General features: G+C 38.7%; 1 protein-coding gene across 1 annotated transcript; it reads left to right on the top strand.

Annotated features, from left to right (window-relative positions):
• The first annotated feature begins 243 nt into the window (after nucleotides 1-243).
• On the top strand, nucleotides 244-2,635 carry LOC125242747 (vacuolar protein sorting-associated protein 51 homolog). Its single transcript, XM_048151673.1, is given in 2 exon segments — nucleotides 244-2,237; nucleotides 2,240-2,635. Coding segments are annotated over 2 exon segments (2,100 nt in total). The 5' UTR covers nucleotides 244-400; the 3' UTR covers nucleotides 2,503-2,635.
• The last annotated feature ends 24,181 nt before the right edge of the window (nucleotides 2,636-26,816 follow it).

Raw genomic sequence — 26,816 nt, 5'->3', positions numbered from 1 at the left:
AAATATGATTGTGTTAATTACTAGCAACATAAAATCCAGCACTAGCACACATAGAAACATTTGGATCCGTTACTAAGAGACATACGTTTCTAAGGAAGTCAATAGGCCTTGTACCAGACACCTAGTTTAGGTTTGATAGAAATATATTGTGATGATATTTTTCACCCCCCCGGTAGCCCGGGACAAAATCAATGGACGTTTTATTCTGTAGCTAGAACAGATTTTCTGACGTTTATATTTTGACATGACAGCTTGACACGAACTTCCGAGGACACGAATGAATTTATTTATGTACGTGTTAACGAAATATCGATAAGGAAAGAGTGTTTATTGTAATGGTCGAGTGCTGAAGGCACTGAGGATTTAAAGAACACAGAGTACAACAAATTAATATTACGAAATGGCAGAGGCCAACGAAAACGAGGAAAATCCTCTGGACATTGACGGGAGCCATTTCAACTCTGATATGTATTTGGAGCGCCTTCTAAAGTTTGCTAATTTAAGGCAAATAATGGATAAAGAAGCCGAAATAGTTACACAGAGTCAGTTCCTTCAGTCGGAAATGCAGACATTAGTCTACGAGAATTATAACAAGTTTATATCGGCCACAGAAACTGTTCGCAAAATGCGATCAGATTTTAAGATTATGCAGGAAGAAATGAACAAGCTTAGCGAAAACATGAACAAAATAACATCATTTAGTGCACAAATATCCGATTCTCTTAAAGAAAGTGGTAACAATGTTAGTAGATTATGTGGTACACGCCAACTGTTGGATAAACTTCAGTTTCTGTTCTTACTCCCGAGCCAGCTGAATAAAGCGATCGAGGAAGGTCGCTACTCGGACGCTGTCCACGACTACACGCATGCTCAACGGGTTCTACAGAAATATGGAAACCAGCCATCATTCCAAAGCATTCAAACAGAATGTTCCGAAATAATTGATGGACTGAAGAAAACTTTGAGGGACAGACTTTTGAGCCCCGATACAACCGCGTCAGAGCTAGCAGAAAGCGTGGGATTACTAAGACAACTGCAAGAAACTGATTCCTCTCTTCAAGATATATTTTTGAACTGTTCTGAAAGCCGGTTAGACCAGCATTTGCAAGCTCTAAGTGGCATGGTGGACAGTACAGACATATTGGAATGGGTAGAACACTGTAACAATACTCTTTTAGCAGACCTGGGCATAGTTATATCCTGCTACCATGAAATGTTTCAGGAAAAAGACAACACCAATTTGCCTGATTTTGCTGATAAAGTCATGACTCAAGTATTCCATCTGTTTGAAGAAGTTGTTAAAAGACCAGAGAATATTGGTACAGAAATTCTCATTAGAGGACTGGACAAATTCTTTAGAAAACTGCAGGCAATGACTGAGATTATACTGAGTGACAGTATGTCTAACAAAGCTGTAGAGACTGTTGTTCAATGCATCAACCATAAAGCTACCATACAGTATCAGTCTATTCAAACCCAATTCAAGGAAAGTCTCATGAAGGTTAGGCAGTCCCTTGCAAGCAAGGGCACAGAGAACCCTGACCTCAAAGAAATTCTAAACTCCCTTCAGGTTTATCTAATGCAGAAAGTACAGGCTTCCCTACTAGATTTAATGGCATTCCTACAAAATAACCTATCTTTTGGGCTCAAGCCATGGTGTGCTAAGGCCGTAGCTGATAACTGCTGGGTTATAATTTCAGAATCAATGGCAAACCTGTCTGATACAGTTAAAAAAATGGCTTGTCTCCAGTCCAATAATAACATTCCATTTGAGTTACTCCTGATTTTGGCCAAACTTTGTTTAGAAATGCAGGACAATGGAGTGAGTACTTTGCATACTCATTTATTGAAGCTGTTAGAGGAGTCTGCACCAGGGTTAACAGTTGAAAACAAAGATACCAACAGTATAATGGTGCACCTGTCAACAGCCGCACAGACTGCGTTAGATTCTGAAGTTGTTTATATAGGACAGACAGCTGCGCAGATGTTGAGAGTGTCTGTACTAGCCCGAGACTGGCTGCGCGCCCCGGAGCCACGGGGCCCGCGCGCGGTGTGCAGGAGGGTGGTAGAGACACTTGCCAGTGCAGACAGTGCTGCTTCACAATTATTCCCGACTAACTTGAAGCAATCTAGCGACTCCAGCCGTAGAACTATTTGGTCGCGTGCTCCTTCATCATTCTCACCTATAAATAGGATTTTCTCTGAGAGAATTGAGGTGTTCAGTCCAGCGGGGCTGACCGGGCCGCATTGTCTAATGGAGCCCTCAAAGTGGCTCTAAAAGCATTAGTTGAGTGTGTAAGATTGCGTACGTTCGGCCGCCATGGTTTGCAGCAACTACAAGTGGATATACATTTTCTACAGCAAAGGTTATCTTGCATGGGAAATGATGAAAGACTCTTGAATGCTCTTTTAGAGGATGCCTTGGCCTCCGCTCAGCTAAGATGCGTGGATCCTCAACTTATGGAGCCTAGCATTGTTGACATCATTTGTGAAAGAGGGTAGGATGCGTAGGATAAGGGCCCATTTAGACATTACGAGAACTCGCATACGTGCAAAATTTTATGTAACCTCAACAGCCCGCAATGTAACTAAAATCGCATGCGAGTTGGCACACCGTCTAAATCAGGCCTAAGAGAAAAAGGTATGGAATTAGATATTATTTATTGTCATATTATTTTTTGAACTTATCAGAAACAGCAGGTGTACCAGACCAAAGAATATAATACTCACTAGGAGAAGAACGATAACTCCATACAGAAATATGTCCCCTTCAAAAAGTTCGTTTATACTAGTGGCGCGCTAAATGTATAGCAGACAACCGGTTTAGCCTAGCGGTTCTTGATAGTAGGTAATCCAATTTATTGTTCCAATTTATCCTGGGTTCGAACCCCGGCGAGGGTGTTTCTTTTTGTATTTTTTGTTTTTGTTCCTATAGCTTGGCCCAGTATGTTTTAAAATTTGGAAGTTCTTTACATAAAAAAATAGTAATAAATAAACTGTAACACATTTTTGGGCCTATTAAAATAGAAAGAGCTTAGGTAAGGAAATTTAATTTCTTAACACTTTCGCTACCAAGAACCCGACTGTCGGGCACACCGCTCGTAGAAGCGTAGCCGATTACACGGGTTTCCCCGTATGTAGCGAAAATGTCGTAGCGCCGCGTAGAGCCCGGTTTCGAAAGTGTTAAAAAATAGCCATTTATTAAGCATTAATAATTATGAGCTATTATTTCCTATCAGTGATAATAAATATCTCTTGATTTAAATAAAATGCAATTTTACATAAAATTGATTTATTTATTGTTAATACATAACATTTAAAATCCATGTAGGCATGAATTTATGGAAACCTGCACTGAATAACTTTTTAACAAAAAATAAAACCGCCTTCAAAAATAAGCGCGTTACAAAACACGGAGAAACTAAAAAGCCAAAAATAACAAACCTTTGAATTCAGATTTCTTATCAGATTGCAATAATCTAAACATCCAAATTATAAACAAATCAATTATTTTTGAAGTCGGTACCAGACCTGTTTGCCCCTCCCAACCATACGCAGGCTGGCCCCGCCTTCAAAAATAATTGATTTGTTTATAATTTGGATGTTTAGATTATTGCAATCTGATAAGAAATCTGAATTCAAAGGTTTGTTATTTTTGGCTTTTTAGTTTCTCCGTGTTTTGTAACGCGCTTATTTTTGAAGGCGGTTTTATTTTTTGTTAAAAAGTTAATTTATTTGTTGATTTTTAGTGGTTCCTAGTGATATTATATGTATCAGTCCGAATATATGTACAGTAGTGAAAGAATTATCCTTTAACTCCTAACCATTGAGGAGTTGACCTTCCATCATCAGCTCAGCCACATAAAATTACTACCGTCAGGCGTAAATACTGGTGTACCTTTGAAAAATACACTAAAAACCTTACATGTGCCTATAACATTTGAAGAGTTCCCTCGATTTCTCCAAGATACCATCATCAGACCCTGACTTGGTGTCAATGGGACCATCTCGGGGTTATACCCGTTCGATCAAAAAAAAAATTTTCAAAATCGATCCAGGATTCTCAGAGATATCGAGTAACATACATACAAAAAAAAAATAAAAAAAAAAAACATTCAGTCGAATTGAGAACCTCCTCCTTTTTTGAAGTCGGTTAAAAATACACCATGCTACCTGATAAAAGAAACAGGCGTTTAGAGCACATTACATTTTTTTCAAGTAATAAATACTTACAAATAACGTAAACCATCTTAGGTATGTCCAAAAATTACAGGGAAAAATCATTTCCCTACTTGCTCTTGGCCACTTATGATACATTATAAATTACTACGTATATAATTATTATACTTAATTAAGTTTTACTCATTCGCATTGCTTTGGTTTCGTAAGTAAGAATAACTTTATACAGTAAAACGACTCATCAAGATTGCGGCGCATTATAATGCCAAAAAAAATCAGTAGATAGGCAATAAGAAGAACAAGTGGGTAATGCACACCTTTTTTTTAAATATATAAATCTATCTATTACTTATGCATTTTTGACAAAGACATTTTTGATTCAACAAAGAGAGTTTTACTGGAATTCAAAAAGTTTTGCGTCGGAAACTTAATTTATTACTTGGCTTTTGACTGTAAGTACCTAAATATTTATGGCTTGTGTAAGAAAAATACTTTAATACAGTACATAATAAATAAAAGTAAGAATATCATATCTTCATCATGCTCAATAGAAAACAAAAACAAATAGGTGATTAAGCGAAACTTATGAGAAAGCATATCTTTTGTCGTCATTTCAGGGTTAAATCCACAATAATAGTATTTTATGCAACTGGCGTTTAAGCACAGAATATATAATAGTACAAGTACAGAAGGCTCACTCCTTTGATGTTCACAAAACGCCGCCATTCTAAATTCTTACCTACATTAACAAACGGACCGCACGCGTGCAGACGACATTGAATTCTATTGCGCCGCGCGAAGGTCGTCGCCACTGAATCTCGCGGCCGCCGGCATGTACTTGTAGCGCGGCGAAAGGATCGCGGAGTGAGCCGCCCCTGGTTTAAGTGAGGTCAAAAAAGACGTCAGTAATAATTTGAGGCGAAGCCAAAAATTGTTAATAAGGACGCCAGGAGTATTTTTGACTCAGTTAAACACTGTTGCATACAATACTTTTTCTGCGACCATGCACTTACTTTTTAATAGTTTTCTAGAATAACTTTCGTTAAATTCGCACTGTTTCATGTATTTTGACGCGTCGGCCTCCCCTCTGTTCCTGCCTCACCCTGTCGCTCGCACTCCCCGCGCCGCCGGCATCCCCCGGCGCCCCGCGCACCCACGCTATATCCATTAAAGGCTTGCTAACATTGCTTTATAGATCAGTCAATGAATGCTCAAAAGGGGGGTCTAGGTGGAATGGCCAAAAGCAGAAAGTTTCACTACGGGATGTTGTTAGGGATAGTCAGGAGACATACATACTAAAAGTCCTCGGACTTTGGACGTGAGCTCGAAGAGGGGAATGAAAAAGGTCCCATTTTTTGGTTTTTTGCTCATATTTCAAAAACCGGCCAAGAGCGTGTCGGGCCACGCTCAGTGTAGGGTTCCGTAGTTTTTCGTATTTTTCTCAAAAACTACTGAACCTATCAAGTTCAAAACAATTTTCCTAGAAAGTATTTATAAAGTTCTACTTTTGTGATTTTTTTTCATATTTTTTAAACATATGGTTCAAAAGTTAGAGGGGGGGACGCACTTTTTTTTCCTTTAGGAGCGATTATTTCCGAAAATATTAATATTATCAAAAAACGGTCTTAGTAAACCCTTATTCATTTTTAAATACCTATCCAACAATATATCACACGTTGGGGTTGGAATGAAACAAAATATCAGCCCCCACTTTACATGTAGGGGGTACCCTAATAAAACATTTTTTTTCCATTTTTTATTTTTGCACTTTGTTGGCGTGATTGATATACGTATTGGTACCAAATTTCAGCTTTCTGCTGAGATTATCCGCGGACGGACGGACGGACAGACAGACATGGCGAAACTATAAGGGTTCCTAGTTGACTACGGAACCCTAAAAACTATGCGTCATAAGAAATTTTGATTTACTACACTTTGAAAGCTTATAAAATTCTCTATAACTTTGATCTAGAAACTTTTTTTCTATTCTTAACCATTGTCTAGGTATGAGCTCCTAAAAACTGTTAATTTTTTTTAAATCGTCCCCCCCCCACTTTTTGTTTCACTTGAAAAATATTTATCTTAGACAAAAGTTTTCTTAAAAAATCTTGTAGATCAGTCAAATACCTTTCATAATAATTATGTGTACATATGCTTCTGTGTCATGTACCGTTGAATAATTATACGACTTTAAAACGAAATGAAACAACAAATGTATGTGATAAACGTGTAAAATGTGTATTTCATGAACATGATTGTATTACATACATACAACATACATACAATCACGCCTGTATCCCATAAAGGGGTAGGCAGAGCACATGAAACTACTAAAGCTTCAGGGCCACTCTTGGCAAATAAGGGGTTAAAAGAAAACGAAACTGGCATTGCAGTGACAGGTTGCCAGCCTCTCGCCTACGCCACAATTTAACCCATATCCCATAGTCGCCTTCTACGACACCCACGGGAAGAAAGCTGTATTACGATGCTGTATAAATGCATTCACACAATAGGTAACAATACAATTAGCTGTACATAAAGGCCTTCTCACACCCACATCTACCACTACTACAATCTCTGGTGCACCGGCAAAATATTAACTTCAGTATTTCTTCCGGAGCAGCTGGTACTTTGGTTTGCACAGGAATCAGTAAGTTGCTTTCGTTCCGTGCCCATCCCCATTCATCATCCTCCTTGCGTTAGATATCCCGGCATTTGCCACGGCTCATGGGAGCCTGGGGTCCACTTTGACAACTAATCCCAAGATTTGGCGTAGGCACTAATTTTACGAAAGCGACTGCCATCTGACTTTCCAACCCTAACTAGGACTTATTGGAATTAGTCCGGTTTCTTCACGATGTTTTCCTTCATCGAAAAGCGACTGGCAAATATCAAATGGCATTTCGCACATAAGTTCAGAAAAAAGTCACTGGTATATTAGCGAGGGAGGTAAAAAAAGTGTGGAATACTGATACAACTAACTACTTAACATAGTTTCGGAGGTAAGAACTGAAAATAACAGCTTAAGTTACAATTATGTCCTAACTCTTAAAAGTTTTCTACTACTATTCTACTTTAAATCAAATTTTAACGTAAAAAACGGGCCAAGAGCGTGTCGGGCCACGCTCAGTATTAGGGTTCCGTAGTTTTCCATATTTTTCTCAAAAACTACTGAACCCATCAAGTTCAAAACAATTTTCCTAGAAAGTCATCTTTAAAGTTCTACTTTTGTGATTTTTTTCATATTTTTTAAACATATGGTTCAAAAGTTAGAGGGGGGAGGGGGCGCACTTTTTTTCCTTTAGGAGCGATAATTTCCGAAAATATCAATATTATCAAAAAACGATCTCATTAAACCCTTATTCATTTTTAAATACCTATCCAACAATATGCCACATGTTGGGGTTGGAATGAAAAAAAATATCTGCCCCCACTTTACATGTAGGGGGTACACTAATAAAACATTTTTTTCCATTTTTTATTTTTGCACTTTGTTGGCGTGATTGATATACATATTGGTACCAAATTTCAGCTTTCTAGTGCTAACGGTTACTGAGATTATCCGCGGACGGACGGACGGACGGACGGACGGACGGACGGACGGACAGACGGACAGACAGACATGGCGAAACTATAAGGGTTCCTAGTTGACACCGGAACCCTAAAAAAGGTTTTTACTTGACGAATACTGGACCAAGTGCGCTAAATACTCGTATACTGGATCAAGTACTCTATATCATAAACTGTTATAAATTTGAAATCCTCATGAAAGCAGAAATAACCTCATTGATTTCGTTAAAACAAATCCGAATTTTTATGTTATTACGTGAACAAATAAGTTAGTTAAAATCAGCGTTGCCATATGGGTACGCATCGGTACGCACGGCGTACTATTTTATCGTCGTGTGTACCCGCGTACTCACCAGCCGTTTTGCGTACTATTTTATAATTTATCAACTGTTACCTACTACTCCTGTTGAAAAGAACAAATCATTTTAACTTTTCCGATTAATATTATTTAGGAACGCACCCATACTTCTATAGATTATCTGTACTGTGCATCCAAGTGCGGCAATACACAAATATGACACAAATCAAGATTAAATCAAGAGAAGTTGACGTTAATGACGTTAAAGTATCATCAAATCTAATCGATTAGTCAATGCAATATCGAACATGTTCCTTACACCTTACGGTTTGATTTAGTTTGTCTATACGGTGATTATATTATAATTGTATGTGCCATAGGCGGCATAAAGTCGTTTTCTTTTCTTTGGCGGCTTACCGGGCTTACGGCTTGTTTTCTTGAATAATTTGAAAGTGAGTTTTAGTTTCATCTATCAAGAAAGGATCAATTGTAAGTATTAATATCAGGTAATTAGGTCGATGTTATCTGCGGAGAAACAAAGAAAATTTTTACCGCGTAATACATGTACTATGGATATGGAGGTAATATGGATTCATATAGTTTTCACCCCAAGGAAAAGTGGTTTTATTGCTTAAAAGCCATCTACATAGAAATATATGAACTAATAAAGCCGAACAAAAGTCGATCATAAATGTGTTTTATAAGTATTATCTAATAAATTACTGACCTGTCTCTGGCCGCTGTACACATATGGCCAACGGTTCCACCAACCCCCTTGGCCAAGCATGGAGAGGGCTACTTGGCCGTAAGTTGGCAGTTGGCGCTTGCGCTTGCCGGCCAACCGATTGGTGTCGGTTTTTTGTCCACACATCAAAGGATCTTGGCACCAATGGCCAACTGCGTTTACACGTTGGCGCTTCATTCAGTTGGTCGTCAGCCGTCAGAGAGGACAGTAGTGAAATATTTACGAAAATAATAAGTTTATCTATGCCAATAATAGTGTAGATTTTAGGAAATAAAATAACCTTGCAAATTTTTAATGTATTTCCTAAAAAAGATAAATGTTCCTATCAGAATATTCAAAAAATTGTTAATATTTCAAATAATTTAATTTTACCACGGGGTTATTATTTTTTAATCAAATTTTTCTGACAACGTCTATGACCTAGAATTTCCTAGACTTTTCCATTTCACGTCCATCTTTCATGAAGAGCCAATGCCAAGTGATTGGTTCGCCAATGTGTAAACAGCGGCTCTTATCTTGACCAAGGGGTTTCACAAAGGGTTGGTGGAACTGTTGGCCATATGTGTACAGCGGCCATAATATAATATGTGTTTGTTCTAGTAAAACGTACGTGCCCCTCTTCATATTAGCCCAGCACAGGCCAACATACGGGATGCAGCTATACAAGAGAGCGAGATATCAGTATTGCGAACTCCCTCTAACTGCTGCGTCCTCCTCTAAAAAAAGCTGCGTCCCGTTTGTTGGCCCATTTTGCGCGAATATGTAGAGGAACCTTACCGTTTTTCCGGTTGCCGACAAGGCGCTAATGCCATAAAGATTCGTCTATAAACTAACCTTATCGATAAAGTGGTACCTTTTAGTAAAAACAAACGCAAATGGCTGTATTACTTTCTTTGCAATCTCTGTATGAAAAGATATTGTTTTTTTTTATCATGAGTTATATATGTATTTCTTGGTAGACTATACATTTTGATTTTTGTCATTTTCGTGTACCCAAACTTGAACTGGCGTACTATTTTTAAGAAGTGTGCGTAACGGAACGTCAAACCCATCTGGCAACACTGGTTAAAATGCTACTTTGTACCTTTGAACGGCTCTCCTGTAAAATCATGATTTTGCACTTGCCTCAGTATCCTTAGGAGGTATCGATATAACTTAATACACGTGTTTTAATTTACTCGCTGCCTCTTTGGGCGGGACGGTATTAATCGGTCTTCTTTGTTTGTTTGAAATGTTGTTGGTCTCACACCTTACTACTGTTGACAAACACTGCAATTCTCTATTATAACCTTGTGTGTTACTGTGTTTGTTGTCCCAAATAAATTAAACAAATTGAAACTGTTTCTTCCATGTCGTCTGGATCAGATGTGACAAATGTATCTTAGACAATATCCTCCCCGCCGTTATCATCAGTGTCTTCCTCTATCCTGGCGGTGTCGTTGACTTTCGATCCGGAGGTCGCGGGTTCGAACCCGACTCGTGCCAATGACTTTATTCTGAACTTATATGCGAAATGTCATTTGATATTTGCCAGTCGCTTTTCGGTGAAGGAAAACGTCGTGAGGAAGTCGGACTAATACCAATAAGTCCTAGTTACCCTTCGGGTTGGAAAGTCAAATGGCAGTCGCTTTCGTAAAACTAGTGCCTACGCCAAATCTTGGGATTAGTTGTCAAAGTGGACCCCAGGTCATGGGAATGAGCCGTGGCAAATGCCGGGATATCTAACGCAAGGAGGATGATGAATGGGGATGGGCACGGAACGAAAGCAACTTACTGATTCCTGTGCAAACCAAAGTACCAGCTGCTCCGGAAGAAATACTGAAGTTAATATTTTGCCGGTGCACCAGAGATTGTAGTATTGATAGATGTGGGTGTGAGAAGGCCTTTATGAAGGCCTCGTTGCAGTGATAACTGGAATGTTTTTAAAATTGCTAGAAATCGGTGCAACAAAATTATTAGGGATGCTAAGCGTAAATACATTCATCAAAATATTGTTTCTTGTTCAACAGCTGACACCTGGAAATTTCTCAAAACTATTGGTGTAGGTAAATCTTCATTTTATTCAAACACTTCATCTGCTTTTTCTCTGAACGATTTAAATACGCATTTCTCAAAATCCTTTTCGCTAGATCCCGCAACTACGTCCAAAAGTATCTCGTACCTTCGCGGCTTACCCTCTTCTTCTCGTTCTACCTTTACTTTCACGCCGGCCTCTGATGACGAAATTCGTAAAATAATTAATTCCATTAAGTCGAATGCGATAGGACAGGACGAGCTAAGTAGAGTTATGGTCTTGCATATCCTTGATTGCATTGTACCTATTATAACGCACGTCGTCAATCTTTCCATGCATACAGGTGTATTTCCATCTCTGTGGCGTAGCGCTCATGTAATACCTCTCCCGAAAGTAGCTAACCCATCGTTACTCAAAGAATTTCGCCCAATTTCAATTCTCCCGTTTTTGTCCAAGGTTTTAGAAGCCGTAGTGCACAAGCAATTGTCCACTCATATCTCCAATAGCCACATTCTCTCACCATTCCAGTCAGGCTTTCGTTCCGGGCATAGTACGACTACCGCTTTACTCAAGGTTATTGAAGATGTGCGGCTGGGCATAGAAGCGTCTCTTGTCACTGTACTGGTGTTAATAGATTTTTCTAATGCATTTAATGCTGTTAACCATGAGCTTCTCCTTGCCGCTCTCGACCATCTCAATATTTCGACGTCGGCGGCCGAGTGGTTTGCATCCTACCTTTGCGGTCGTCGGCAGGCAACTCGTGCCAATCGGGAACTTTCTGACTGGTGCGAACTTTCCTCCGGTGTTCCTCAGGGTGGTATACTCTCACCTCTGCTGTTTTCTGTCTTTGTTAATTTAATCACGCCCTTTATTAATTGTTCATATCACTTGTACGCCGACGACTTGCAATTGTACACTCAAGTGGGGATCGATAATATAGATGAGGCTATAACGCGGCTAAATAACGACCTTTGTAGCATTTCTTCCTGGTCGAAAGATTTTGGAATCGATGTCAACCCGTCTAAGTGTCAAGCTATCGTTCTCGGGACTCCGCGGTCAATTTTACTCTCCGACCTTACATATGTAAGACACATTCTGTTTGAGGGTACCGTAATACCGCTGTCGTCGCAAGTGAGAAACCTGGGGTTGATCATCGATCGGGGCCTGTCCTGGGAGCCACAAGTTTCTGACATATGTCGCAGAGTTACAAATACCCTAAGGTCATTGTACAGATTTAAGCACTTCTTGCCGACCAGTACTAAAACTCTACTCGTACAGGCTCTTGTGCTACCAGTCATAGATTATAGCGACGTATGCCTTACCAATCTTTCACAAGGATTATTAGACAGGTTAGATAGACTTTTAAATAACTGCATAAGATTTATCTTCGGCCTCCGCAAGTATGACCATGTCTCCATTTATCGGCGGAAACTTAACTGGCTTCGTGTACGTGATCGCAGATGCCTCAGAGTGCTATGTATGCTGTACAGTATATTAAATGACCCAGCAACACCGGAGTACCTGCGGTCTAAATTTCACTTTGTTACTGCACAGCCGGGCCGGGAGCTTCGATCTTCTCGGAAACTCATATTGTCAGTCCCTCTCTATCGCACCGGATCCATGTACAACTCTTTCACATTACATTCAATTCGTCTTTGGAATAATCTCCCTCTTGAGATAAGGCAAACTCAGACCAAGTCTCTGTTCAAGAACAAGTTGCGCAGACATCTTTTAGAAAAGTCTCTTAATCAAGCGTCGTAATAGTTATAGGGCAGGTATATAATATGTATATATGTATAGTATATGTAAGTATATTTATGTAAATTTGTAAGTAGGTATACTCGTATTATGTAGTTTTATTTTTGTAAACGTTTGTATGATGTGATATGTATGTAACCATTTAGGTTTATTAAGTAGATATTCAATTTCTCGTCTTGTTATATTTCTTGCACCCATTAGCTCTTATTGATCTCTGTTTGGCCCAAAGGTTAGCTGGTAGAGAATGCCTTTTGGTATTAAGTTCGCCTTTTGTACATTTTTTTTTACTGTGCAATAAAGTTTAAATAAATAAATAAATAAATAAATATGTACAGCTAATTGTATTGTTACCTATTGTGTGAATGCATTTATACAGCATCGTAATACAATCATGTTCATGAAATACATATTTTACACGTTTATCACATACATTTGTTGTTTCATTTCGTTTTAAAGTCGTATAATTATTCAACGGTACATGACACAGAAGCATATGTACACATAATTATTATGAAAGGTATTTGACTGATCTACAAGATTTTTTAAGAAAACTTTTGTCTAAGATAAATATTTTTCAAGATATGGAGCAATCTATGAAACAAAAAGTGGGGGGGGGGACGATTTAAAAAAAAAATAACAGTTTTTAGGAGCTCATACCTAGACAATGGTTAAGAATAGAAAAAAGTTTCTAGATCAAAGTTATAGAGAATTTTATAAACTTTCAAAGTGTAGTAAACCAAAATTTCGTATGACGCATAGTTTTTGAAATATGAGCAAAAAACCAATAAAATGGGACCTTTTTCATCCCCCCCTCTTCGAGCTCACGTCCAAAGTCCGAGGACTTTTAGTATGTATGTCTCCTGGCTATCCCTAATAACATCCCGTAGTGAAACTTTCTGCTTTCGACCATTCCATCTACTCGTTGACCAAGCTATTAAGACGATACGGTAGGGGTCAATTTTCCATACAAACGCTCTCGACTATTTCCTCCCTGGTTTTTGAAGATAGAGCAATGATTTTTTCAACACAGATTGTTATTATTTTTATCTGTGTCGGACCGTTTTGATTTTTTTGATATTCTGCTTTTTTCATTGTGGCGCAAAAAAAGGTGTGATACTCAAGATTGGTAACAATTAACCAAAAAAGCGAAACGGTCCGACATAGATTATTTCATTGTTATTCAGATTCTCAAATTTCGTTCCGATTAATTACGTTTTGAAGGAGGAAAGAGTCGAGAGCGGAACCTCGATTTTAAAGATTTTTTTGAAATATCTTTTGACTGAGTTGTTCTTAATGGACAATTTTTTTTCGATAAATCTAGTTAATAACACTTGTATATTTAACTAAAATTCCCAAGTTGAAAAGGGGGCTCCTTTCCATTTTAGCATTTTCGCTACGGTATCCTCTTAAGAACATATCGTATGCGTGGGTGCGCGGGGCGCCGGGTGGGGGCGGGCATCTTTTATGTAGGGTTTTAACGATCTATGCACGACACTGTAAATGACGAATAACAACACGGGAGTTGAAAAAGTACCCACGACCATGGTCATATTACACTGAAAATTTCAAATGTTGTCGTAAGGGACATTTTGTCGTAAGTACATTAAATACTGCATAGAAATCAGAAAAAATCTCTATCAGCCTATAATATAATATAGCCTAGACATGATCTATTGAAACCTTTAATTGAAAGTAGCATGTCTTTTTGGTGCCAGCAACAACAGTTACAATAAAGGCATTTGAAAATTACTGAGACATATACGAAATCTACATATAAGTACATTATAAAGACCCGTTTTATAATGAAGTTATGAGCTGAAAATACCTTGTCATTAACTTCCTAAGGTTTAGATAAAATAGTTCATATTAGGTAGGTACTTATAGATTTCGTATATGTCTCAGTAATTTTCAAATGCCTTTATTGTAACTGTTGTTGCTGGCACCAAAAAGACATGCTACTTTCAATTAAAGGTACTGTTAGTACCAAGTATAAACAACAGAATAATGATTTTATTCTGACGGCATCTTTACCTACCGATTAGCTAAAACATTTTTGGCGTAAGGGGCTCTATTTTCTAAAGCAACTATTCATATTTTTAGTTAATATGTTAAGACAAACTTATTTGGAAACTATTATTTTAAGATTCGTCTAATAGGATAGGTAAGCAGATTCCAAGATATGAATTGGGTCTCTTGAAAAGTTACGTACTACGACATTTGAAATTTCCAGTGTTGATAAGGTATAATAACAGAATCACTCAATAGAAATTGAGTTATATAGATACGTAGGTACACATGTGCCCCAGAAACGGCTTCTATACTATTACTACTATATGAAAGTACCTTAGATTGCTCAGCATGCATTTGCAGCAGTAACGTCCTATTCATACATCTTTACGTTCTGAGCACATGACGCGTCGTCAAAAAAACTTTTTATATTATTTGATATCACTGCGTCATCGTCCTCGCTTCTTGTTCTATATCATTACTACTATATGAAGGTACCTCAGTCTAAGGCGTCTAAGCATCATCAATGATGTTCTATTCATAGACGTTTACGTTCTGAGCACGTGGCGCGTCGACAAAAAACTTTTTGTATTATTTGATAGCTCTGCGTTATCGTTCTCGCTTCTTGTTCTATATCATTACTCCTATCTGAAGGTACCTCAGTCTGCCCATCATCATTAATAAGTATTTATTTATAGATGTTTACGTTTGGAGCACATGCCGCGTCGTGAAAAAACTTTTCATATTGTTTTATATCACTTCGTCATCCTCCTCGCTTCTTGTTCTATATCATTACTACTATCTGAAGGTACTTCACAGTTTGCCCATCATCATTAATTTTCTATCCATAGACGTTTTTACGTTCTGAGCACATGACGCGCCGTCAAAAAACTTTTTCATATTATTTGATATCACTGCGTCATCGTCCTCGCTTCTTGTTCTATATCATTACAACTGCCTGCCTCTTTATTCTTTAAAAAATTGAGTCTGTTATCGATTTTAAACTCGGCTATAAACTTCTACCGGCCGTTCTTCTGAAACAAATTATAACTATTACATATTATGATCAAAGTTATAGACGTTATAGTACCTATACAAATAATATATAGTACCTATACAAATACAAGTAATAATAACATATTAAACAGAGGTAACAACATAGACGGAGAGCTGGCAGGATTTTGGAGTAGGTCCTTGAGGCAACCTGGAAAGGTGCTCAGATGCTTCTCTGATCATAGCCAACATCAGGTCTGCAAGTCTGGCAGCTGGGGAGCGGGGCTTTATCGAGCTATGAATTTTTAAAGATTTAATTTTTTGAGGCCCAAAAAAGGTGTTTGAGGCAACCTGGAATTATTAAAAAGTGAAAATAGAGTTCCTCAGAAGTCGCATAGTATTTATGCCAGATCATTTGGCCGGGTCCTTCACCGTGCCAGAACGGTACAAAGTGGTAAAAAAAAATTCCAAAAAAGGTTCTTGAGGCAGTCTGTCATTTTTACCAGTGAAAGATGAGGGTCTAAATAGCCATGGAAAAATAATGCCATGACATGAGGTGGGGTCCGTACCCTGCCATTCGATCTTGAAAGTCATTTTTTTAGTTTTTCGTAAATAACTCGTAAACGGTGGCCCACAGCAAAAAAATATGTTAAACAGAAAATATCTACATAAAATTTCCTACAAGAAAGGTTATGTACGTTTTTTCGATAGGATCAATATATAAACGGATAATTTAGTAAGAAAGTTTTTTTTAATCGATTACATGCTCCGTTTTTCGTCAATACCTCGTAAACGGTGGCCCACAGCAAAAAATTATGTTAAACAGAAAATATCTACATAAAATTTCCTATAAGAAAAGTTATATAAATTTTTTCGCTAGGATCAATTTTTTAGTTGGAAAGTATTTTTAAATAAATATTTGAGCCGTTTTTTGTTGATAACTCAAAAACGGTGGCTCACAGGCAAAAATAATGTTAGACAGAATTAATCTACATAATATTTTCTACAAGAAAGGTTCTATAAGATTTTTCACTAGGATCAATATTTTAGTTGGAAAGTATTTTTGAATAGATTTCATGGGCCGTTTTTTGTTAATAACTCGAAATCGGTGGCTTACAGCCAAAACTAATGTTTCACAGAATTAATCTTCATAATATTTCCTACAAGAAAGATTCTATAATATTTTTCGCTAGGATCAATATTTTAGTTGGAAAGTATTTTTCCAACTTCCCGGACCGCCGGCGAGTCGATCAGGGACGCTCCGGGCCTTAGGCCCTACGCGGAGCTCGGCCTTCGGCCTTCGCTCGGCTCCGAAGCTCCACCGTCGGGCCTTCGGCCCGCCGGTTACGCTTGTTTAAGACACTCTTGTAAGGAAGTTGTATGGGAGCACTTTATGCCCGCAGTGAAATTACTTGGATTTGGCCCGGGTGGGAGCCTAAAGGTGAGCTCCGTTCCTGCGGCCCTCCGCGGGGTCGGCCTTCGGCCTCCTACCCTGAAGCTCGCCCTTCGGGCTCGCGAAAATACTAGAAAAATTTATTTTGCCATAACGGCGGCCATCTTAGATTTTCGATAAAATTTTTTTGACATTTGTATTCTAGGGGCCCATACCTCTCCGCATGCAAAATTTCAGCGCGCTCGGACCAACTTGAAAAAAAAAGTCGGCCATTTTGAATTTTTTTGATGCAACTTTTTTCTACTCGGGCTCCTGTATGACCTTTGATCGAGCACCCCCCGGCTATCTCTTACGGTTTAAAAGTTGCCATACAAAAAAAGTGGAAATTTTTTTCACATTTGTAGCATTTTTCAAAAAAATTTTATATCATTTTATTCTAGACCCTAGAGAGATTCTATGACCAAAATCTGAGCACTCTAGGATAAACTTGAAAAATCGACAAAAAAAAGTCGGCCATTTTGAAAAAAAAATGGCGGCTTCAAAAACTAACCAGGGTCTTCTATGACATTTGGTCGAGCACCCCCCCAATATCTCCCCCCGTTTAGCCAGGCCGTCCAACATTTTTTGACCCAAGAGTCGCAGACCAAATTCCATATTTTTCCCACACGTCTCCCCGCTCCCTCTATACAAAGACACTTCGACCGTCGAAATCGGTTTAGCCGTTCTCCAGATATAGGGAGAGGTTAGAAATCAGTGGGGTTGCAGCTATATATAAGACCGTATGCCTGTTTGCCACCCACGGGATCAAGATTTGTTAAGTCGCAGTATACAGCATTTCTCGGAACTATCTAGCTACTTACGAAAGCAAGGAGCGCCGGACGATCGAACGCAAGTCCGTTGTCTACGAGCGCTCGGCGCAGACTGAGCGGGCCCGTATCAACAGTGTATTTTATTCGAATTTTAGGTGCTTTAAAAAAATGTCTGTCGACAGAAAGGTATGTCCTATATGTATAATTTTTTTCTTATATGTCAACAAGAAGTTCTAGTTTAGGATAATATTATTTAAGAGTTACAATAAATGCAGGAATCGCAGGAAAAATACATAATGTAAACCTCTTTTTATCGAAAAAATGGGGAAGATACGGAAGGTTATTTATCCACCATTTCAAATAAATCTTAAAATGTCAAACTATGATTACCTCGTACAGCACGGGGAGCATGGTCGCGCGATAGACGATAAAATAGGCATGCGCAATGCCTACTCTATGCTGACGACCTGAAACTAATTTACAGGGTCCAGGAAGATTCTGACTTACAATCTTTACAAAGTGATATTGATCGGGTTTATGAATTGAGTCTTGTAAACAAACTTCTGAAACTTCAGTTCAATGTTGACAACTGTGCGGTTATGTTTTAGATTCCCACCTTAACTTTCATGAGCACATGACAATGCTTGCTGCAGACTGTTACCGCAGGCTTGGGTTTGTTGTCCGCAACGCCAAAGAATTTGACAATCCCAGGGACATAAAGCTTCTTTATACTACCCTGGTGAGAAGTAAGCTTGAGACAGCCTCAGCCGTTTGTAATCCCCATGAAGCGCCCTACATCCTGCTGCTCGAAAAGGTCCAAAAAACATTTTTGCGTTTCTTTTATAAAAAAATGTACGGGTATTACCGATTCTTGTACCCAACAAAATTCCTTTTGGGGACGTTGGTTTTCTTCTCGTTAGAAGTTAGGCGTAATGTCGTGCTGATGTCTGTTGCATGTGGTATTTTGTTGCCCGGTTTTAGTATCCCAGCTGGTCCGTCTATTTGTTCTCTCTGTGACGAAATATGCTTTTCGTGAATGTAGGCACCCCCTACTGGCGGTGCCGGCCGCTCGAACCGTGTTTTGCCGCAAGTAACCGCTAGTTCGTGCACTGCAAATAGTGAATGAGTTTTTAGACGTGGCACCTAATGTTAATATTCTTGCGAGCAGATGGGCGTTTATACGCGTTTATATCGCATTATACTCTAATTTGCTTCTGACATACGCATTATACAATAGTAGGGCAATTTTCACGTCACTGAATTGTGCGGCTGTTCTCATGATAAAATCTAACGTCTTGTTAGCCTTCTTGCAAATGCTTATGATGTGATCGTGCATGTTGAGCTTAGTATCCAACCCAATACCAAGATCTTGGATGGCGGAAACGTGCTCCAGCGGAACGCCAGAAAGATGGTAGCTCGCTGTGATCGGGTTTTTTGACCTAGTAAATGTGATGGCTTTACATTTCTTAGCGTTAAGCTCCAGCTTGTTCTTAGCGCTCCACCGTGACACTGTATCCACCATCTGCTGGAGAAAGTCGCAGTCCAAGGAACTATCTATTGGCAACATTAACTTGAGATCGTCAGCAAAGAGGAGAAAATGCGCCCCAACAATACTACTGCAAAGGTCGTTTACCATAATAAGAAACTGTGTCGGACCCAAGTTGCTCCCCTGGCTAACTCCCGAACGCGTATAATATTCTCTAGACCGGAAGTTCCACATTTGCACGTATTGGCTACGATCTTTCAAGTAATTAGCAAAAAACGACAAGAGCTTTGGGGTGAAACCGAGTGCTGCAAATTTCTGCAGTAGTACGTCATTGTCGACCAAGTCGAATGCCTATTTGAAATCGAAGTATATCGCATCTACTTGGTGGTGCGAGTCCATCTTTTCCAACATGTAATCAAAAAAACAGATATGGTTCGTGGCAGTAGACCGGGCTATACGAGCGTCATGTTTTGATTTTGCTGTTTATTTAATATTAAATTTTGTGTTACTTGTTGTAATGTTTATTTAAAATTCACGGTGCTTTAGTTTTGTATACTGTCATACTGTGTAATTTTCTTTGTGTAAATAAATAAATAAATCTATTTAAATATTATTGATCCTAGCGAAAAAACGTACAAAACTTTTATTGTAGCAAATTTTATGTTTGTTATTCCCGTTGAAGATTGATTTAGCTGTGGACCACCGTTTTCGAGTTATTTGCAAAAAACGGCTCGTGTAATCTATTTAAAATACTGTCCTACTAAAATATTGATCCTAACGAAAAATCTTACATAACGTTTCTTGTAGCAAATATTATATAGATTATTTCTGTTTAATATTATTTCTGGTAATGGGGCACCGTTTTTGATGTTATTAACAAAAAGCGGCCCATGTAATCTATTTCAAAATATGTACTTTCCAACTAAAATATTGATCCTAGCGAAAAAACGTATAGAACCTTTCTTAAAGGAAATTTTATGTAGATTTTATTCTCGTGAACATTTTATTTAGCTGTGGGCCACCGTTTACGAGGTATTTACAAAAAACGGCTAACGAAATCTATTTAAAAATATTTTCCAACTAAAATATTGATCCTAGCGAAAAATCTTATAGAACCTTTCTTGTAGGAAATATTATGACGATTAATTCTGTATATCGTTATTTTTTGCTGTGAGCCACCGTTTTTGAGTTATCAACAAAAAGCGGCCCATTTTAAAATACTTTCCAACTAAAATATTGATTCTAGCGAAAAAACGTATACTTAGAACCTTTCTTGTAGGAAATCTTATGTAGATTTTTTTTTTCGTGAACATTTTATTTAGCTGTAGGCCACCTTTCACGAGGTATTTACAAAAAACGGCCCATGAAATCTATTTAAAAATACTTCCCAACTAAAATATTGATCCTAGCGAAAAATATTATAGAACCTTTCTTGTAGGAAATATTATGAAGATTAATTCTGTGTAACATTAGTTTTGGCTGTGAGCCACCGATTTCGAGTTATTAACAAAAAACGGCCCATGAAATTTATTTAAAAATAATTTCCAACTAAAATATTGATTCTAGCGAAAAATATTATAGAACCCTTCTTGTATAAAATATTATGTAGATTAATTTTGTGTAACATTAGTTTTGGCTGTGAGCCACCGATTTCGAGTTATTAACAAAAAACGGCCCATGTAATCTATTTAAAAATACTTTCCAACTAAAATATTGATTCTAGCGAAAAATGTTATAGAACGTTTCTTGTGGGAAATATTATGTAGATTAATTCTGTATAACATTATTTTTGGCTGTGGGCCACCGATTTCGAGTTATTAACAAAAAACTGCCCATGAAATGTATTTAAAAATACTTTTCAACTAAAATATTGATTCTAGCGAAAAAACGTATAGAACCTTTCTTGTAGGAAATATTATGTAGATTAATTCTGTCTAACATTATTTTTGGCTGTGAGCCACCGTTTTTGAGTTATCAACAAAAAACGGCCCAAATATCTATTTAAAAATACTTTCCAACTAAAAAATTGATCCTAGCGAAAAAAGTTATATAACCTTTCTTATAGGAAATTTTATGTAGATATTTTCTGTTTAACATAATTTTTTGCTGTGGGCCACCGTTTACGAGGTATTGACGAAAAACGGAGCATGTAATCGATTAAAAAAAACTTTCTTACTAAATTATCCATTTATATATTGATCCTATCGAAAAAACGTACATAACCTTTCTTGTAGGAAATTTTATGTAGATATTTTCTGTTTAACATATTTTTTTGCTGTGGGCCACCGTTTACGAGTTATTTACGAAAAACTAAAAAATTGACTTTCAAGATCGAATGGCAGGGTACGGACCCCACCTCATGTCATGGCATTATTTTTCCATGGCTATTTAGACCCTCATCTTTCACTGGTAAAAATGACAGACTGCCTCAAGAACCTTTTTTGGAATTTTTTTTTACCACTTTGTACCGTTCTGGCACGGTGAAGGACCCGGCCAAATGATCTGGCATAAATACTATGCGACTTCTGAGGAACTCTATTTTCACTTTTTAATAATTCCAGGTTGCCTCAAACACCTTTTTTGGGCCTCAAAAAATTAAATCTTTAAAAATTCATAGCTCGATAAAGCCCCGCTCCCCAGCTGCCAGACTTGCAGACCTGATGTTGGCTATGATCAGAGAAGCATCTGAGCACCTTTCCAGGTTGCCTCAAGGACCTACTCCAAAATCCTGCCAGCTCTTGGACCAACAGGCGATCTTATCGCTTAAGAGCGATCTCTTCCAGACAACCTTCATTATATATGGACTTGAATGTATTATGAGCCGGCTCGATAAAGGGATAGAAGTATTGGGTTGGCACAAAAGTAATGACACACTCTACAAAACTCTATACATTTCCTTTCTTAAGTTAATTGTTTTCGATAATATTCTAGTATGTTGTAGAACATTCTAGGTACTTCTAATGTGAGGGTATATAAAGCCGCCCTCGTGATTGGTTTAGTTAGATTGAAATAAAATGGACGAGCGACAAGTTCGAACACTTTACTTATACGAGTACTTGTTAGGCCACAGTGCGCGGGCTGCGGCTGACAATATCAACACTGCATTGGGCGCTGGAAGTACAAGCCATGCCACGGTGTCCAGATGGTTTGACCGTTTTAAATCAGGAGACAGGAGCCTTGAAAGTCAGTCACGCTCAGGACGACCACCTGCATTCAATGATGACGATTTAAGCCGCGAACTACAGTCGAATCCTGATGCTACTACTCGTGAATTAGCGGAAGCACTTAACTGCAGTTACCACGCTATGGAATACCATCTGCATGAGCTTGGGTATCGAAAGGTTTTGGCTCGATGGGTACCGCACATCCTTACCGACGCCAGTCGTGCAGTCCGTGTCGCCATCTGTCAATCACTTTTGCTACGACCCCGACGTAAAGAGTTTTTGACTAATCTGGTTACGGGAGATGAATCATGGATTTATTATGAGAACGATACTACACGTCGTGCTTTTTAGCTGCCTCGAGAAGAAACGCCACCAAGTCAACCGAAGCTGAGTCAAAAGAACCACTTAAAAGTTTTGCTTTGTTGTTTCTGGGACTCGCAAAGCATGCTGTTTCATGAACTATTACACAATGAAACTGTAAACGCTAACAAATATTCAACACAGCTCACCGAACTACGAGGGGCGTTCAATAAATTCTCGGTATGAGAATGAAAACAAACAGGTACGAAAAGTCTGATATTTTTTATTTTTCAATATACTCCCCCTATGTTAATACACTTAAAAGATCGATCAATTATTTTTTTTAATCCCTCAAAAAAATATTTTTTATCTTTGGTGAAAAAATGCTCCTCCACTGCTGCCTTCAATGCTTCATCATCAGAAAACCGATTTCCACGCAGATCCTTTTTGAGATTGGGGAACAAAAAGAAATCGCTGGGGGCTAAGTCCGGACTGTACGGTGGATGGGTAATAGTTTCAAACCCACATTCAGCTATAGCTGCCTTGGCAATATGAGCAGTATGGACAGGGGCGTTGTCATGCAGAAGCAAAACACCTTTGGTTAACTTTCCTCGCCTCTTTTCTTTGATTGCATCCCTTAATTGACATAGAAGGTTGGCGTAGTACTGTCCTGTGATATTGACACCTTTTTCTTTATAATCGATTAGTAAAACACCTTCACAATCCCAAAATATTGTGGCCATGACCTTGCCAGCTGAAGGCATGACCTTGAACTTCTTGGGATGAGCTGAACCCTTAATGTGCCACTGCATGGACTCTTGTTTACTCTCTGGGTCATAATGATGAACCCAAGTTTCATCTCCAGTAACAATCTTTTGCAGGACCTCATCAGGATTTTCACCGCACAGGTCAATAAAATCGGAACAACAAGCGGCACGCATATCTTTTTGAAGCCGAGTCAGCATTCGCGGAACCCATCTTGCACTTACTTTTGACATATTAAGATGGTCATGGATAATATCATGTATGGTACCAATAGAAAGATTGGTTACTTTAGCTATTGATTTTATCTTAATTCGCCCATCTTCCAATATAAGTTTTTCCACCTTCTCAATATTTTCTTGTGAAGTGGCGACTACAGGCCGACCAGGCCTAGGGTCATCTTCAATACTCTCCCTTCCACGTTTGAATTCGCTTGACCACTTTTGAATAGTAGATAAAGAAGGAGAAGACTCACGGTAAACACAATCCATCTCCTCTTTTATGGTTTTTTGATTTTTACCCTGTTTAGTCAAGAATTTTATAACAGATCGATGTTCTAATTTCGTCAACATTGATAATTCGCTCATGGTGTGCGTGTTTGTTTGGCAATTGCAGAAAAAAAAAAAGAAAATCTCGGTTCGAATTATACTTTTTTTTAATGTCAACGAATGAACCTTAGTGGCCAGTAACAAAAGAAATTGTAAAAGAGGTTGTAAGATATCAATACCGACAATATATTGAACGCCCCTCGTATCTTCTGCTATCAAGAAAAAACGACGAAGACGAGCCACTGTAATTTTACTACATGATAACGCTCGACCTCATGTCGCATCTACCGTTCGCCAACAGCTGCAGAACTTGGGCTGGGAGACGATACCCCACCCACCTTATTCTCCATCAGACATCGCACCATCAGACTTTCATTTGTTTAGAGCCCTGAAACGACATTTGCGGGGTAAACAATTCAATGATTTCCATGATGTAACAACTTTTTCGAGGCACAGCCATCAGAGTTCTGGGCGAAAGGCATCCAAACTTTGCCGGATCGTTGGCAAGAAGTCATAGATGCTAATGGTGATTACATCATCGACTAAGCTTTTTGTATTGTAATAATACTAAAAAATATTCACCAGCAGCTTGCTCTTCAATACGGTCTTGTGGACCGCGAAGTACCGTACTACAAGTACATACCTGCGCCAGTTCTCGAAAATGGTCGTGCCACGCTCTATTGGGATCGATCTATTATCACTGACAGGACTATTGTAGCCAATAAGCCTGACATTGTCATAATAGATCGATCGCAACGCCGGACCGTGCTCGTCGACATCACCATCCCCCATGATGAGAATCTCGTGAAAGCCGAGAAGGACAAGTCCAGTAAGTACCTAGACTTGGCTTATGAGATGACCGCCATGTGGGATGTTGATTCGACGATCATTGTCCCGATAGTCGTTTCAGCGAACGGTCTCATAGCGAAGAGTCTCGACCAACATCTCGAGAGACTCTCGCTAGGTGGTTGGATCAAGGGTCAGATGCAGAAGGCGGTGATCTTGGACACGGCGCGGATAGTCCGACGGTTCCTCTCTCTGCAGCCCTAACCACCGGCAGCTTGGGCCCTGCCCCGCTGCTGGCGGCACCCTAGGTTAGGTTTTTTATAATGTGTTTATATGTTTTATATTGTTTTGTAAGTGTTTTATTTTATTTTACTTTTATACTCATATTGTAAAAAACCTAATCTAAGAAAAGAGATAAATAAAAAATATAAAACGTAAACCAAGTGTCTCATTACTTTTGTGCCAACCCAATAGCTCCGTATACTTAGAGTCTAAAAAATCAAAAAGCTATTCGTGTGGGATCTTGTAATAATTGCTTTGTAAATAATTTTTAAGAAAAAAAACCGCCGCCTTTGGGTTTCTGGTGAAAGCTACTTGCGAATGTTGGATTATGTAGAAATGTGTAGGTATTTTTTAAAACTGCTTTTAATGCTTTAATTATTTGATGGCAACACAAATGAATATACGTATAACGTTAAGGTTTGAGGAGTTTCCTCAATTCCTCATGAATCCGATTATAAGAAATCAAATCTTGACAAAATTTGACTTGAAAACTCAATACTTAACAGACATAATTAAATAAATGTCACTGTTCTGAACTTAAATACTGCTTCTCTTACAAAAATACCAAAGTCATTATGAGTGTGCCGTTCATATTTGAGGAGTTCGGTTACAGAAGACCGCAGCCAAATAGCACTAGACCCTACTCATAGTGTTGTGTTCCTGCCGGTGAGTAAGGCTGCCAGAGCTCAACGAGGGTGCGGTGTGCTGATGACGGGAGGACTTACGGAACTAACTTGTTCCGTCTATTGTCCTTTGAGTCGTCGGCAACCCGAACCCTCCTTATTGGAACTTGTACACTCCTTTTTGCTGTGTACTTAACGCAGCAAAAGGGAATGTACAAGTTTCTAATGGGGTGGAAACGCGCATGTGACACTGTTTGAGTTGCAGGCGTCCATAGGTTATGGTGACCGCTTTACATCAGGCGGGCCGTATGCTTGTTTGCCACCGACGTAGTATAAAAAAAAAACCATCATCAGCAGTTCCACTGCAGCAAATATCACTGTTCTGGACGTACGTGCATGCTGTTCTTATAAGAATACCAAAGTCACTATGACAGTGCCGTTCAGATTTGAAGAGTTCGGTTCTGACCATCATCAGCAGTTCCGGTGCACCAAAAATCACTGTTCTGGACGTAAGTGCATGCTGTTCTTATAAGAATACCAAAGTCACTATAAGTGTGCCGTTCAGATTTGAGGAGTTTGGTTCTGACCATCATCAGCAGTTCCAATGCACCAAATATCACTCTTCTGGACGTAAGTGCATGCTGTTCTTATAAAAATACCAAAGTCACTATAAGCGTGCCGTTCAGATTTGAGGAGTTCCGTTCTGACCATCATCAGCAGTTCCACTGCACCAAATGTCACTGTTCCGTACGTAAATGCATGCTGTTCCTTTAAAAACACAAAAATCGTCATATGTATGCCTTTCAGATTTGAGGAGTTCCTCGATTTTTCCAGGATCCCATCATCAGAACTGGGTTCTGAGAAAAATGGGACCAATCTGTATGCATATACATTCAATCAAAAAAAATTCCAACATCGGTCCAGTAACGACGGAGATATCGAGGAACAAACATTAAAAAAATATAAAAAATACAGACAAATAGAGAACCACCTTCTTTTGAGAGATTTGAGGCGGCGGTTAAAAAATAAGGTATTTGTGTGGCACATTATCTTGAGCTTGACAGGTAGGGAACTTCCTACTTATATCGATAAATAAAAT

Source organism: Leguminivora glycinivorella, chromosome 3 (genome assembly GCF_023078275.1).
Source record: "Leguminivora glycinivorella isolate SPB_JAAS2020 chromosome 3, LegGlyc_1.1, whole genome shotgun sequence".
Classification (NCBI taxonomy): Eukaryota; Metazoa; Arthropoda; class Insecta; order Lepidoptera; family Tortricidae; genus Leguminivora; species Leguminivora glycinivorella.
This window is presented reverse-complemented; position numbering and strand designations above follow the sequence as displayed.